The sequence below is a fragment of the Oncorhynchus kisutch genome, linkage group LG13 (genome assembly GCF_002021735.2).
Source record: "Oncorhynchus kisutch isolate 150728-3 linkage group LG13, Okis_V2, whole genome shotgun sequence".
Taxonomy (NCBI): Eukaryota; Metazoa; Chordata; class Actinopteri; order Salmoniformes; family Salmonidae; genus Oncorhynchus; species Oncorhynchus kisutch.
The window spans coordinates 73,032,738-73,046,905 of NC_034186.2; the positions used below are offsets into that span (position 1 = coordinate 73,032,738).

Sequence of the window (14,168 nt, forward strand, 5' to 3'; positions counted from 1 at the left end):
GCAGGGCAGACATTTGATGGAAAAGATGGCATCCTCTGACGGTGCCACGTTGAATGTCACTGAGCTCTCAAGTACGGTCCCTTCTACTGCCAATTTGTGTCTATGGAGATTGTATGGCTGTGTGCTCGATTTTATAAACCTGTCAGCAACGAGTGTGGCTGAAAATAGATGAATCCAATCATTTGAAGGGGTGCCATATACTTTTGGCCATGTGGTGTGTATTCTATCATAAGACAAGAATTAAAGCAATTTTTGTATTATCTAAAGTCTAGCAACCTTGCCAGGTGGCATGCCTGCTAAGCTAGTTAGACAAGCCATTCTAACTTAATTGATAGCCTGAAATGACAAGGTAGCTAGTTACGATGATCTAGCTGGCTAGCTAAAACAAACTTTATAAAATTGCAAGGTGGCTAATATGACAGAGAAACTTATTGTGACCACTGCACTCGGAACAGGTGCCGGTAGCAAAATGTAATAGAATTCCTAAATTGTTTAGCTGGTCCGCACTCAAAAAAGAGATTCGAGGTACATTTTTAGTATTTATTTCATTCAAGGGTGGGTAGATAGACAAACGTTTCAGCCTTCGTCAGTGTCATCAGCAACCCCTCTGAAGGTGCACTTCTTTACTTCTTGCTGTATTTATTCATCAAGAAGGAATCAACATCAGCTTGATCAAATTAATTAACAAACAGTCCTGCCCATCACCGGCAGCTAAAATCAGATGAAACGCTGTGTGTCACTCGACACTCTCTCCTCCTTCACTCATGATACTGTCTTCACACATACAGTGCCTTGCGAAAGTATTCGGCCCCCTTGAACTTTGCGACCTTTTGCCACATTTCAGGCTTCAAACATAAAGATATAAAACTGTATTTTTTTGTGAAGAATCAACAACAAGTGGGACACAATCATGAAGTGGAACGACATTTATTGGATATTTCAAACTTTTTTAACAAATCAAAAACTGAAAAATTGGGCGTGCAAAATTATTCAGCCCCTTTACTTTCAGTGCAGCAAACTCTCTCCAGAAGTTCAGTGAGGATCTCTGAATGATCCAATGTTGACCTAAATGACTAATGATGATAAATACAATCCACCTGTGTGTAATCAAGTCTCCGTATAAATGCACCTGCACTGTGATAGTCTCAGAGGTCCGTCAAAAGCGCAGAGAGCATCATGAAGAACAAGGAACACACCAGGCAGGTCCGAGATACTGTTGTGAAGAAGTTTAACGCAGGATTTGGATACAAAAAGATTTCCCTAGCTTTAAACATCCCAAGGAGCACTGTGCAAGCGATAATATTGAAATGGAAGGAGTATCAGACCACTGCAAATCTACCAAGACCTGGCCAACGGAATGGTCCGTTTTTGATTTGTTAAAAAAGTTTGAAATATCCAATAAATGTCGTTCCACTTCATGATTGTGTCCCACTTGTTGTTGATTCTTCACAAAAAAATACAGTTTTATATCTTTATGTTTGAAGCCTGAAATGTGGCAAAAGGTCGCAAAGTTCAAGGGGGGCCGAATACTTTCGCAAGGCACTGTATCTTTGCTCAGTGGTTCACCTAGGAAGGAACCACTTACCATGGAGAATATGGGGGGAGGGGCACTGATTAGGATGCTGTATACACTTTCATCATGATTTTCAGGTATTTTTATGGAGTATGTAGGAGAGACATTATGTGTGTGTCTGAGTGTGTGTTTGCATGTGTGTTTCAAAATGTGTGTGTGCCTCGTATACTATATAATAACAACATAACAATCTTTTTTGTTGTCTTAAACCTCAGATCTATCTTACTTCCTGGCCATCCTCAGGCTCTTCCTGTTCCACATCTAAACCCAAAGCGCTGTGGCGAATCATCTGCCAGCGTGCCAGGGACTTCCTGTTTCCATCTATCCCACCTCTGTGTTTGGGTCTGATCACAGGGCTTCCAGGTCCTTTTGACATGTCAGTCTTCTCCATCTCCTCCCGCTCCTTGCTCTGGTCCTCATCCTTAGAGAAGGCTTGGATGTAGCGACGCATCTTTTGCACCAGTGGGTCGTTGCGATCCTCAACCCTACAATGGAGACATTAAGATAGCCATTATAATACAAAGCCTGTATATGATGGGGATGGGGAAACACTGTTAACACCACCACACCTAACACAGAGAGTACAGAAATAGGCCAGTTAGAAGAAGTGTTGTTGTCTTACCGGAGGTACCAACGCTCCCCCAGGCCGTAGAGCAGTCCACACACCCCCAGCCGGGGCCACAGGCAGCGGGGCAACCTTCTCTCCAACATCAGGGTAGTGGCCACCACCTACACACAGTGAGCAGGGACAAAGGATGTACGGATCATTAGAATGGCACTGATTGGGATGCTGTATACACTTTCATCATGGTTTTAAGCTATTTTTATGGAGTATGTACACATTTTATTTGATGTAGGAGAGACTATGTGTGTGTGCCTGAGTGTGTGTGTGCATGTGTGAGTCAAAATGTGTGTGTGTGGCACACCTGTGTCCTCCAGAGCTCATCCCTCTCCTGGGCAACTCTCCATTGTGTATCACTCATCATGGCTGTGAGCAGGTTGAGCAGCAATATGTAGGAGACCACAGAGAAGGTGCAGTGCAGCACATGGACAATAGGGGGCGTTGTGATGGTGTGGTCCACTGGCAGGTCTATCAGACCCACACTCAGCTCAAACTGAGAGAACAGCGTGATGGGGAAGGAGCGGTACGCAGGTAGAGAGTCTGGGTCCTGAGTCATGTACACCATCCACAGGGCTGGGAGGGAGGGAGGGAGGGAGGGAGGGAGGGAGGGAGGGAGGGAGGGAGGGAGGGAGGGAGGGGGGGAGGGAGGGAGGGAGGGAGGGAGGGAGGGAGGGAGGGAGGGAGGGAGGGAGGGAGGGAGGGAGGGAGGGAGGGAGGGAGGGAGGGAGAATAACCAGCAAATAAAAATAGGAATTATATTTGGTTTAATACATTTGTACTATTAATATGGTTTTTGAGTTTCTCTTTTACAGAATGTACTTACAGGTGGAAAACCCTATGAGCACGATGAAGCTCAGCCACATGAACTTGGTCAGGTCTCCAAATATAATCTAGGAGGAAATAAGACAAAACACCACAACAGTTTAATATGGGAATCAAAACAGCAAAACCATACGTTCTACAGTAACGTCATGCTAATGCTTGTGTGTGTGTGTGCGTTCACATGTGTGTGTCTGCTTCCCTTACATACTTTTATTTTTATTTTTATTTCACCTTTATTTAACCAGGTGGCTAGTTGAGAACACCTTTATTTAACCAGGTAGGCTAGTTGAGAACACCTTTATTTAACCAGGTAGGCTAGTTGAGAACACCTTTATTTAACCAGGTGGCTAGTTGAGAACACCTTTATTTAACCAGGTAGGCTAGTTGAGAACACCTTTATTTAACCAGGTAGGCTAGTTGAGAACACCTTTATTTAACCAGGTAGGCTAGTTGAGAACACCTTTATTTAACCAGGTAGGCTAGTTGAGAACACCTTTATTTAACCAGGTAGGCTAGTTGAGAACACCTTTATTTAACCAGGTGGCTAGTTGAGAACACCTTTATTTAACCAGGTAGGCTAGTTGAGAACACCTTTATTTAACCAGGTGGCTAGTTGAGAACACCTTTATTTAACCAGGTAGGCTAGTTGAGAACACCTTTATTTAACCAGGTAGGCTAGTTGAGAACACCTTTATTTAACCAGGTAGGCTAGTTGAGAACACCTTTATTTAACCAGGTAGGCTAGTTGAGAACACCTTTATTTAACCAGGTAGGCTAGTTGAGAACACCTTTATTTAACCAGGTAGGCTAGTTGAGAACACCTTTATTTAACCAGGTAGGCTAGTTGAGAACACCTTTATTTAACCAGGTAGGCTAGTTGAGAACACCTTTATTTAACCAGGTAGGCTAGTTGAGAACACCTTTATTTAACCAGGTAGGCTAGTTGAGAACACCTTTATTTAACCAGGTAGGCTAGTTGAGAACACCTTTATTTAACCAGGTAGGCTAGTTGAGAACACCTTTATTTAACCAGGTAGGCTAGTTGAGAACACCTTTATTTAACCAGGTAGGCTAGTTGAGAACACCTTTATTTAACCAGGTAGGCTAGTTGAGAACACCTTTATTTAACCAGGTAGGCTAGTTGAGAACACCTTTATTTAACCAGGTAGGCTAGTTGAGAACACCTTTATTTAACCAGGTAGGCTAGTTGAGAACACCTTTATTTAACCAGGTAGGCTAGTTGAGAACACCTTTATTTAACCAGGTAGGCTAGTTGAGAACACCTTTATTTAACCAGGTAGGCTAGTTGAGAACACCTTTATTTAACCAGGTAGGCTAGTTGAGAACACCTTTATTTAACCAGGTAGGCTAGTTGAGAACACCTTTATTTAACCAGGTAGGCTAGTTGAGAACACCTTTATTTAACCAGGTAGGCCAGTTGAGAACAAGTTCTCATTTACAACTGCGACCTGGCCAAGATAAAGCATAGCAGTGTGAGCATACAACAAAGAGTTACACATGGAGTAAACAATTAACAAGTCAATAACACAGTAGAAAACAAAGGGGGGGTCTATATACAATGTGTGCAAAAGGCATGAGGAGGTAGGCAAATAATTACAATTTTGCAGATTAACACTGGAGTGATAAATGATCAGATGGTCATGTACAGGTAGAGATATTGGTGTGCAGAAGAGCAGAAAAGTAAATACATAAAAACAGTATGGGGATGAGGTAGGTGAAAAGGGTGGGCTATTTACCAATAGACTATGTACAGCTGCAGCGATCGGTTAGCTGCTCAGATAGCTGATGTTTGAAGTTGGTGAGGGAGATAAAAGTCTCCAACTTCAGCGATTTTTGCAATTCGTTCCAGTCACAGGCAGCAGAGTACTGGAACGAAAGGCGGCCAAATGAGGTGTTGGCTTTAGGGATGATCAGTGAGATACACCTGCTGGAGCGCGTGCTACGGATGGGTGTTGCCATCGTGACCAGTGAGCTGAGATAAGGCGGAGCTTTACCTAGCATAGACTTGTAGATGACCTGGAGCCAGTGGGTCTGGCGACGAATATGTAGCGAGGGCCAGCCGACTAGAGCATACAAGTCGCAGTGGTGGGTGGTATAAGGTGCTTTAGTGACAAAACGGATGGCACTGTGATAGACTGCATCCAGTTTGCTGAGTAGAGTGTTGGAAGCCATTTTGTAGATGACATCGCCGAAGTCGAGGATCGGTAGGATAGTCAGTTTTACTAGGGTAAGCTTGGCGGCGTGAGTGAAGGAGGCTTTGTTGCGGAATAGAAAGCCTTAGAATAGAATACCTTCTGTATCATGATGACGTAAGGCCCCAGCATCTGAAAGCCTCGGGCGAAGAACATGACGTTGCTCCAGCCCAGCACCAGACACACAGCCATGACAACTGTCTCCCCCTGCACCCCACTGACCCTGAACACACACAGCAGCACCACCAGGAACGCATAGGCAATACTGGGGAGGAAACATAGGTTGTTACACAGGTTATAAATGCTACATAGGCATGACAAAACACAACAACATCACTAGGTAGGTAATAAATACTACATAGGCACCAAGGTTGACTTACAGAATGACATGGAAGGGCCCCCCCAGGGCCGTTTGTCCAAAGTAATGCTTGGCCCCCACTCTCAGCATATCTGGGATCTTAGGGATTGGGAAGAACACAGATTATATTGACAGCCAATAATGTGATCTAATCTACAGTGTAAATATAAGTGACATGTAAAACTATTGGGTGATGTATGTTTTACCTCCAGTAGCAGAATAACCAGGGCACCCAGGACACTGATCATCTCTCCTGCCAGACGCAAGTTGTCCCCATAGGTCACATAACTCTCCTACAGTGACAGAGAACAGGGCACGTGGATCACAAAGGGTTCATATGAACACCTCTGATTGAGGTTTGCACACAGGCTGTCATATGAAGATGCCTTCATGTCTCCCCCACCTTCAGAGTTTTCTGCACGCGGATGGTTTTGTCCATGTCAGATACAGTGTAATTCTCTGGAGCGTCCTTTAGAGGGCGATACACACAACACAGTGTGAAGGTCCCAATGTACAGGAGGTACAGCAGCAGCAACAACCTGTACACAACACAATAATAACATCACAACATTAGACATAAACAAATGGCAGCATCTCAAACACAACATCAGAACATGATCACTGTACAGTGAGGGAAAAAGTATTTGATCCCCTGCTGATTTTGTATGATCGCCCACTGACAAAGAAATGATCCGTCTATAATTTTAATGGTAGGTTTATTTGAACAGTGAGAGACAGAATATCAACAAACAAATCCAGAAAAACGCATGTCTAAAATGTTATAAATTGATTTGCATTTTAATGAGGGAAATAAGTATTTGACCCCTCTGCAAAACATGACTTAGTACTTGGTGGCAAAACCCTTGTTGGCAATCACAGAGGTCAGACGTTTCAGGTAGTTGGCCACCAGGTTTGTACACATCTCAGGAGGGATTTTGTCCCACTCCTCTTTACAGATCTTCTCCAAGTCATTAAGGTTTTGAGGCTGACGTTTGGCAACTCGAACCTTCAGCTCCCTCCACAGATTTCCTATGGGATTATGGTCTGGAGACTGGCTAGGCCTCTCCAGGACCTTAATGTGCTTCTTCTTGGCCACTCCTTTTTTGCCTTGGCCGTGTGTTTTGGGTCATTGTCATGCTGGAATACCCATCCACGACCCATTTTGAACACCCTGGCTGAGGGAAGGGGGTTTTCACCCAAGATTTGACGGTACATGGCCCTGTCTATCATCCCTTTGATGCGGTGAAGTTGTCCTGTCACCTTAGCAGAAAATAATGTTTCCACCTCCATGTTTGACGGTGGGGATGGTGTTCTTGGGGTCATAGGCAGCATTCGTCCTCCTCCAAACATGGCGAGTTGATGCCAAAGAGCTCCATTTTGGTCTCATCTGACCACAACACTTTCACCCAGTTGTCCTCTGAATCATTCAGATGTTCATTGGCAAACTTCAGACCGGCATGTATATGTGCTTTCTTGAGCAGGGGGACCTTGCGGGCGCTGCAGGATTTCAGTCCTTCACGGCGTAGTGTGTTACCAATTGTTTTCTTGATGACTATGGTCCCGGCTGCCTTGAGATCATTGACAAGATCCTCCTGTGTAGTTCTGGGCTGATTCCTCACCGTTCTCATGATCATTGCAACTCCAAGAGGTGAGATCTTGCGTGGAGCCCCAGGCCGAGGGAGATTGACAGTTCTTTTGTGTTTCTTCCATTTACGAATAATCGCACCAACTGTTGTCACCTTCTCACCAAGCTGCTTGGCGATGGCGTTGTAGCCCATTCCAGCCTAGTGTAGGTCTACAATCTTGTCCCTGACATCCAGAGTTTGAAATCTGATTGATTGATTGCTTCTGTGGACAGGTGTCTTTTATACAGGTAACAAACGAATATTAGGAGCACTCCCTTTAAGAGTGTGCTCCTAATCTCAGCTCGTTACCTGTATAAAAGACACCTGGGAGCCAGAAATCTTTCTGATTGAGAGGTGGTCAAATACCTTTTTCCCTCCTTAAAATGCAAATTAATTTATAAAATTTTTGACATGTGTTTTTCTGGATATGTTTGTTGATATTCTGTCTCTCACTGTTCAAATAAACCTACCATTAAACTATAGACGGATCATTTATTTGTCAGTGGGCAAACTAACAAAATCAGCAGGGGATCAAATACTTTTTTCCCTCATTGTATGTGTTGTTACCTAAAGTAGTGTTTTCCATAGAGGTTCCACTTGAGACTGACCAATTGCCTAACAGGAGTCACTTCCAGTATCCTCCTTGCCTGAAGTAGGAGATCATCATCAGTTTCCCTGTACTGTATATTACAATGTATCATGTTTGTGTTTTGTAATGTACTGCACCTCTCTCCTCTGGCTGCCCACGATGAGCTCAAGCACAGAGCAGTCGTCGTCGGTGACCAAGGAGTCGATCTCTGTGAGGTCATAGAGGTTAGAGGTCAAGGGTCCCAGGTTCCACTGGTTGATTCGCCTCCGATTGACCAGGTGCTGGAAGGCCTGGGAGGGACAGATGTTGTTTTATTTTTTATTTTTTACTGTTCCCATGTCTCCCACTGTCCCCTTCTTTCTATCCCTCTATCCATCCTCACCACAAGGTTGCCCTCCTTGGCAGCCAGTTTGAAGGGTGTTAAGCCATGGTAGTTGGGCACCATGTCCAGTGGCACAGCCTGGTCCAGCTCAACGTCACGTGCCAACAGCAGATCCAACACCAGGCATGCTATAGCCTTATTGGGCTGCAGGACCAGGATGTGGAGCACTGTGTTACCTAGGGGGGAGAGAAGGAGATATTAAACTGCTGAAAAGGGGAGAAGAGAGAGGAGAGGGGCAGGACGAGGAGAAGAAAGAGGAATGTTTCATACCAATGGAGTCCTGGGCCCTGGTGCTGGCTCCTGCGTTGATCACCATGGAAATTATGTCCTGATTCCCCACACAGGCCGCAAATGCCAGGATGTGCTCACCTAAAGTAAAGAAAACGGAATCAAATAACCACATTTCCCAAAATGCATTTTTCTACTCCTTACAGACCACAAACAATAATCTTACCATAGTAGAGCAGCCCTCCTCTTCTCTTCCTGAAATACAGGCCTGTGACTCTGGGTGTGGCCACATCTGCCCCTTTACCAATCAGACTGCGGACCAAGTTAAAGTTCTGATTCACCACGGCAATGTGGAGAGGTGTCATGCCTGATTGAGAGCGAGTAAGAGAGAGAGAATATATGATTGTGTGATTAAATATCTGTGTGAGTTTTATGATATTATAGTGTATTTGTGTGTGAGAGTTTATGTACCAAGGAAGAGGTCAGAGGTCATGGGCTCATTGATGAGTTCAGGTGCTCCGTCCATCAGAGCTAAAGCAGCTTCCATGTTATCATTCATAACTGCCACATGCAGCGCGGTCTCCCCCAGAGCCCCTCTCTCAAAGATGTTAGTGGACGCACTGTCCAGAAGTTTCTTAATACAACCTGCACTGTTCTCTTTGGCGGCAAAAAAGAGAGGGACGCCATTTGTCCTATGGGAGAGAGAGTGTGTTTGCAAGTTAAAATTCAAATGCTGCATTCATAACATATTGTAATTATCAGCATATGACTGGGAAAAATTCACTTGAATGCTCCTCCAGCTGGTAATTACTAGTGGGAAACTGTCTATCATTTCTGAGCGCAGACTTCTCCCACATGCTGAGCACTGATGTCACATTCCACTGGGCACAGACATCAGTTCAATGTCTAATTTTGATTTACATTTGGTTGAGTTGTCAGCTATTGTGAATTCGACAGGAAATCAACAAAAAAATGTGGCCTTGTCATTGGATTTAGGTTTACTTCTTATGGCTGGGGGCAATATTGAGTAGCTTGGATGAATAAGGTACCCAGAGGTTCCCAGAGTAAACTGCCTGCTACTCAGTCCCAGAAGCTAAGATATGCATATTAGTAGTATATTTGGATAGAAAACACTCTGAAGTTTCTAAAACGGTTTTAATTATGTCTGTGAGTATAACAGAACTCATATGGCAGGCAAAAACCTGAGAAAAAATCCAACCAGGAAGTGGGAAATCTGAGGTTGGTCGTTTTTCAACTTATTCCCTATTGAAGATACAGTGGGATATTGGTCATGTTGCACTTCCTAAGGCTTCCACTAGATGTCAACAGTCTTCAGAACCTTGTTTGATGCTTCTACTGTAAAGGAGGGGCTCATAAGGGCTCTTTGAGTCAGGGGTCTGGCAGAGTGCCACAAGCTCGTGACACTCGTTCACGTGAGAGGTAGCTCGCGTTCCATTGTTTTTCTGCAGACAAAGGAATTCTCCGGTTGGAAAATTATTGAAGATTTGTTAAAAACATCCTAAAGATTGATTCTATACATCGTTTGACATGTTTCTACGGACTGTAACAGAACTTTTTGACATTCCTAGTGAACACGCTTTGTGAGTTTGGATTTGTTTGCAAAACACGCTAACAAAAGTAGCTATTTGGACATAAATGATGGACATTATTGAACAAAACAAACATTTATTGTGGAACTGGGATTCCTGGGAGCGCATTCTGATGAAGATCAAAGGTACAGTAAGTGAATATTTATAATGTTATTTCTGACTTCTGTTGACTGCACAATATGGCGGATATCTTTTTGGCTTGTTTGGTCTCTGAGCGTCATACTCAGATTATTGCATGGTTTGCTTTTTCCGTAAAGCTTTTTTTAAATCTGACACAGCGGTTGCATTAAGGAGAAGTGTATCTAAAGTTCCATGCATAACACTTGTATTTTCATCAACATTTAGTATGAGTATTTCAGTAAATTGATGTGGCTCTCTGCAAAATCACCGGATGTTTTTGGAACTACTGAACATAACGCGCCAATGTATACCGATTTTCTTTTATATATAAATATGAACTTTATCGAACAAAACATACTGTCACGGCAGTCGTCGGTGGAGGAAGAAGTGGACCAAAGCGCAGCGTGGTAAGCGTACATTTTCCTTTAATATGGAATGATGCCAACAAAACAAAATAAACAACCGTGAAGCTTACGAGGGCTACGCGCCACTAACACAAGTCAACTACCCACACTGAAAGGAAAAGGGCTACCTAAGTATGATTCCCAATCAGAGACAACGATAGACAGCTGTCCCTGATTGAGAACCATACCCAGCCAAACATAGAAATTAAGAAACATAGAAAACAAGACATAGAATGTCCACCCCACATCACACCCTGACCTAACCAAATAGAGAAATAAAACGTCTATCTAAGGTCAGGGCGTGACACATACATGTATTGTGTAACATGAAGACCTATGAGTGTCATCTGATGAAGATCATCAAAGGTTAGTGATTCATTTGATCTCTATTTCTGATTTTTGTGGCTCCTCTCTTTGGCTGGAAAAATGGCTGTGTTTTTCTGTGACTTGGCTCTGACCTTCAGGCTCGTTTGTGGTGCTTTTGCCGTAAAGCCTATTTGAAATCGGACACTGTGGTGGGATTAACAAGAAGTGTATCTTTAAAATGGTGTGAAATACTTCTATGTTTGAGGAATTTTAATTATGGGAGTTCTGTTGTTTTGAATTTCGCGCCCTGCACTTTCACTGACTGTTGTCATATCGATCCCAATAGCGGGATCTCAGCCAAGACGAAATGCCCTTATGTTGATGACTTTTTCCAAATCCAATAAGTTTTCCATGTTGATTCAAAATAGATCACATAGATAGATTTCTTGGGTTGAAATTAAGTGGAAACAACATTGATTTGCCAAGTGTGATACTAAGGAAATGACCCCGATAGCAGTATTTTTGGCAGTTAAGTACAACAACAAAACATAATAAAAAAAAATACAAATGACTAATAACCTCTTTGAGCTAGGGGCAGTATTTTGATGTCTGGATGACAAGCATGGCCAAAGTAAACTGCCTGTTACTCAGGCCCAGAAACTAGGATATGCATATAATTGGACGATTTGGATAGAAAACACTCTAACGTTTCTAAAACTGTTAAAATAATGTCTGTGAGTATAACAGAACTGATATGGCAGGCAAAACCCGTGGACAAACCATCCAGAAAAAATACATTTTCAGCCCACCATTGATTCCTATGGCTGTCATTTTTAATATGAAGGGAATACCTCCCAGATTGCCGGTTTGGGTTTAGCCAATCAGCGTTCTAAGTGAGTTCAAAACTTTTGAACTAAAACAACTCGTTGCTTCCAGGTTACAATTAATATTTTCAGAGTTTCCCACTTGTAATAATATCATATCAACCAATACCAGACAGTCACTGTTATTTTTTACCAACAGGAAACTCACCTTTTGTTCTGCAGCAAAAAAGTTTCATCCAGCATCTCTTTCCACCCCTTCCTGTTCTGGAGGCGGAACCTAAACTGTCTCCACCAATGGTTGAGCTCACTTGGAGCAGATCTTGCCAAGGGCGGGGCCATCCTCTCAGATGGTGAGTCTATTTGAAATGGCTGGGAGGAGAGAGATGTGCATGTGTGTGAGAGAAATTGAGTGTCAGAAACAGAGATGTTCTACCACCAGACTTAACTCAGAAAGAAATACATTCTTCTCCTTATGTACTAGGGACTCAAATCAAATCTATAATGTGTGAGCTGTCAGCAAACTAACTGACAGATCACTCAGGTTTGCACCATTCCACAGACCAGAGGTGAACCTGAAACAGAGGTCCTTATTTCCCCATTAATCCAGGCAAAGGAAGATGTCCACAATAACGTTGTTTTTCTCTATTCTATCCTATTCTAAACAGTTCTGTAAAACGTAAAAGGTAAATACCTATTGTTCCACAAAAAGAGTGCCTTTTGCATCCCTTCGATATTTCAAGTAGAAATTGTGCACCAATATTGCATTTTAAGACCCTGTTATATTAAATGTAGTGCCCTTGACATTTAAAAAATATTTGTTACGTTTTATTTGTTTTAGCAGACGCTCTTATCCAGAGCGAATTAAAGTAGTCAATGCATACATTTTGTACTGAATTCCCCCCATGGGAATCAAACCCACAACAACCCTGACATTGCAAGTGCCATGTACTACCAACTGAGCAACACACAAAATTAACTGATACACTTTGAGAAAACAACCGCTCACGTATCCAAGATTGTGTCCCAAATGTCACCCCATAGCCTATGTAATACACGACTCCTGACCAGAGCCCTATGGCCCCTGGTCTAAAGTGGTGCTCTTTAACAGGGAATAGGGTGCCATCTGGGACACAGCCTTAGAAAGGCCATTCTCTCCTTCTCTTATCGCTTTAATACCTACCACATGGAGAATTCAATAAATCTGATTTTTTATATGAATAAAGACTTGCTAAAGTGCCCAAATTCAGTATTTTTGACATATCCCTCTGTGCCCCCTATGTGACTTCTAGTTAGATTGCTACCCACTTAACCCAAACATTTCTCTTAAGTTTTCGCCAAAGACATTTTTGAAAATAATGATTTATTTCATGTCTGTCCCTCATTTTAAGGTCCACCCTGTTGTGTGAACTGAACTCTCAATTCAAAATGGGTAAACTGTCCCTTTAAAAAAAAAAAAAATATTCTGAAGAAACATTTGACATCTAATATTCAAGTCATAGTGTAAAAGCAGGTGAGCTGGTTCTACTCTTTTTGGCCATTTTATGTGGTTTTGTGGTGGAAAACTAAGCGGGTCAAGCTCAACACGCCAACACTATTACCCATAGGTAGACAGGCTAGAAATGTTTGAACAATTACCCTTTTATTGTGAAGCTTGTATTCAATTGCCACTCCCTGTTGCAAACAACAAGCTTCAGTTCTGCCTGTCACAAGGGGATTGATTAATGGCTGATTTAAGATGAAATCATCAACCCTGTTACTTTGTCAACCCTGTTACTTTATTTGGCACTTATTATAGTATTTTTTATTTTATTTTACCACTTGAGATGGCAAAAAAAAATATTATGACAATGTTAACATTTTGTGAAATCACTTTTTTTTAAATCAAGTTGTACTTCTCAAAAGGCACCGAATTGGTGGAGTGACTCACTTACCTTTTACAGAAGAAAACAGTTAGTCCTTTACTCCTAATTGACAGTCAGGTACTAAGGGAACATGCAACATCAAGCTGACTTGAGAAAGAGAAGGATTCACAGGTGGGGATCTTTATATCGAGAGGAGGTCAAGAGGAGGGGAGGAGGTCAAGAGGAGGATGGATGTCAGAGAGAGGAGAGAGGAAGGGGGAGGGAGGGGCCAAATGGTGGAAAGGAGTAGTAGTCATAACTTGAGCATTATCTTTTGGGAAGATCCATACTTTTATTGGAATCATTTAGCGTATACTAAGGCTGCTTGACATTCTGCTAAAACATCTTGAACGCTCTGGCCTTGCGCTTGACCGCCACACTCAGTTTACCTGGCAGATGTCCTGAGACTGGTCCACGGTCCATAGATCTCCCCCATGGCTCATTTTCAGCCCCTGCATCGCCCCCATGTAAAAAATGTCAACATCATGACAGTCAACACTTTTTGGTCTTTATTCTCAGTGAACCGTTCAGATAACTGGTTCGAAAGTCGTCCACCTTTCAATTGTCTCAATGCTGGTGTGTAATCAAAAA

General features: G+C 42.7%; 1 protein-coding gene across 1 annotated transcript; it reads right to left on the bottom strand.

Annotated features, from left to right (window-relative positions):
* Positions 1-526: 526 nt before the first annotated feature.
* On the bottom strand, positions 527-13,716 carry LOC109879291 (transient receptor potential cation channel subfamily V member 6). The gene is made up of 16 exons (XM_020471470.2): positions 13,608-13,716; positions 11,885-12,045; positions 8,884-9,104; positions 8,639-8,779; positions 8,455-8,553; positions 8,185-8,360; positions 7,940-8,092; positions 7,781-7,860; positions 5,992-6,127; positions 5,795-5,881; positions 5,611-5,687; positions 5,330-5,495; positions 3,019-3,085; positions 2,500-2,768; positions 2,196-2,302; positions 527-2,058 (listed from the first exon to the last, which is right to left on the bottom strand). Exons 2-16 carry the CDS (start codon positions 12,013-12,015, stop codon positions 1,791-1,793), a joined length of 2,178 nt encoding a protein of 725 aa, XP_020327059.2. The 5' UTR covers positions 12,016-12,045; positions 13,608-13,716; the 3' UTR covers positions 527-1,790.
* Positions 13,717-14,168: the final 452 nt, after the last annotated feature.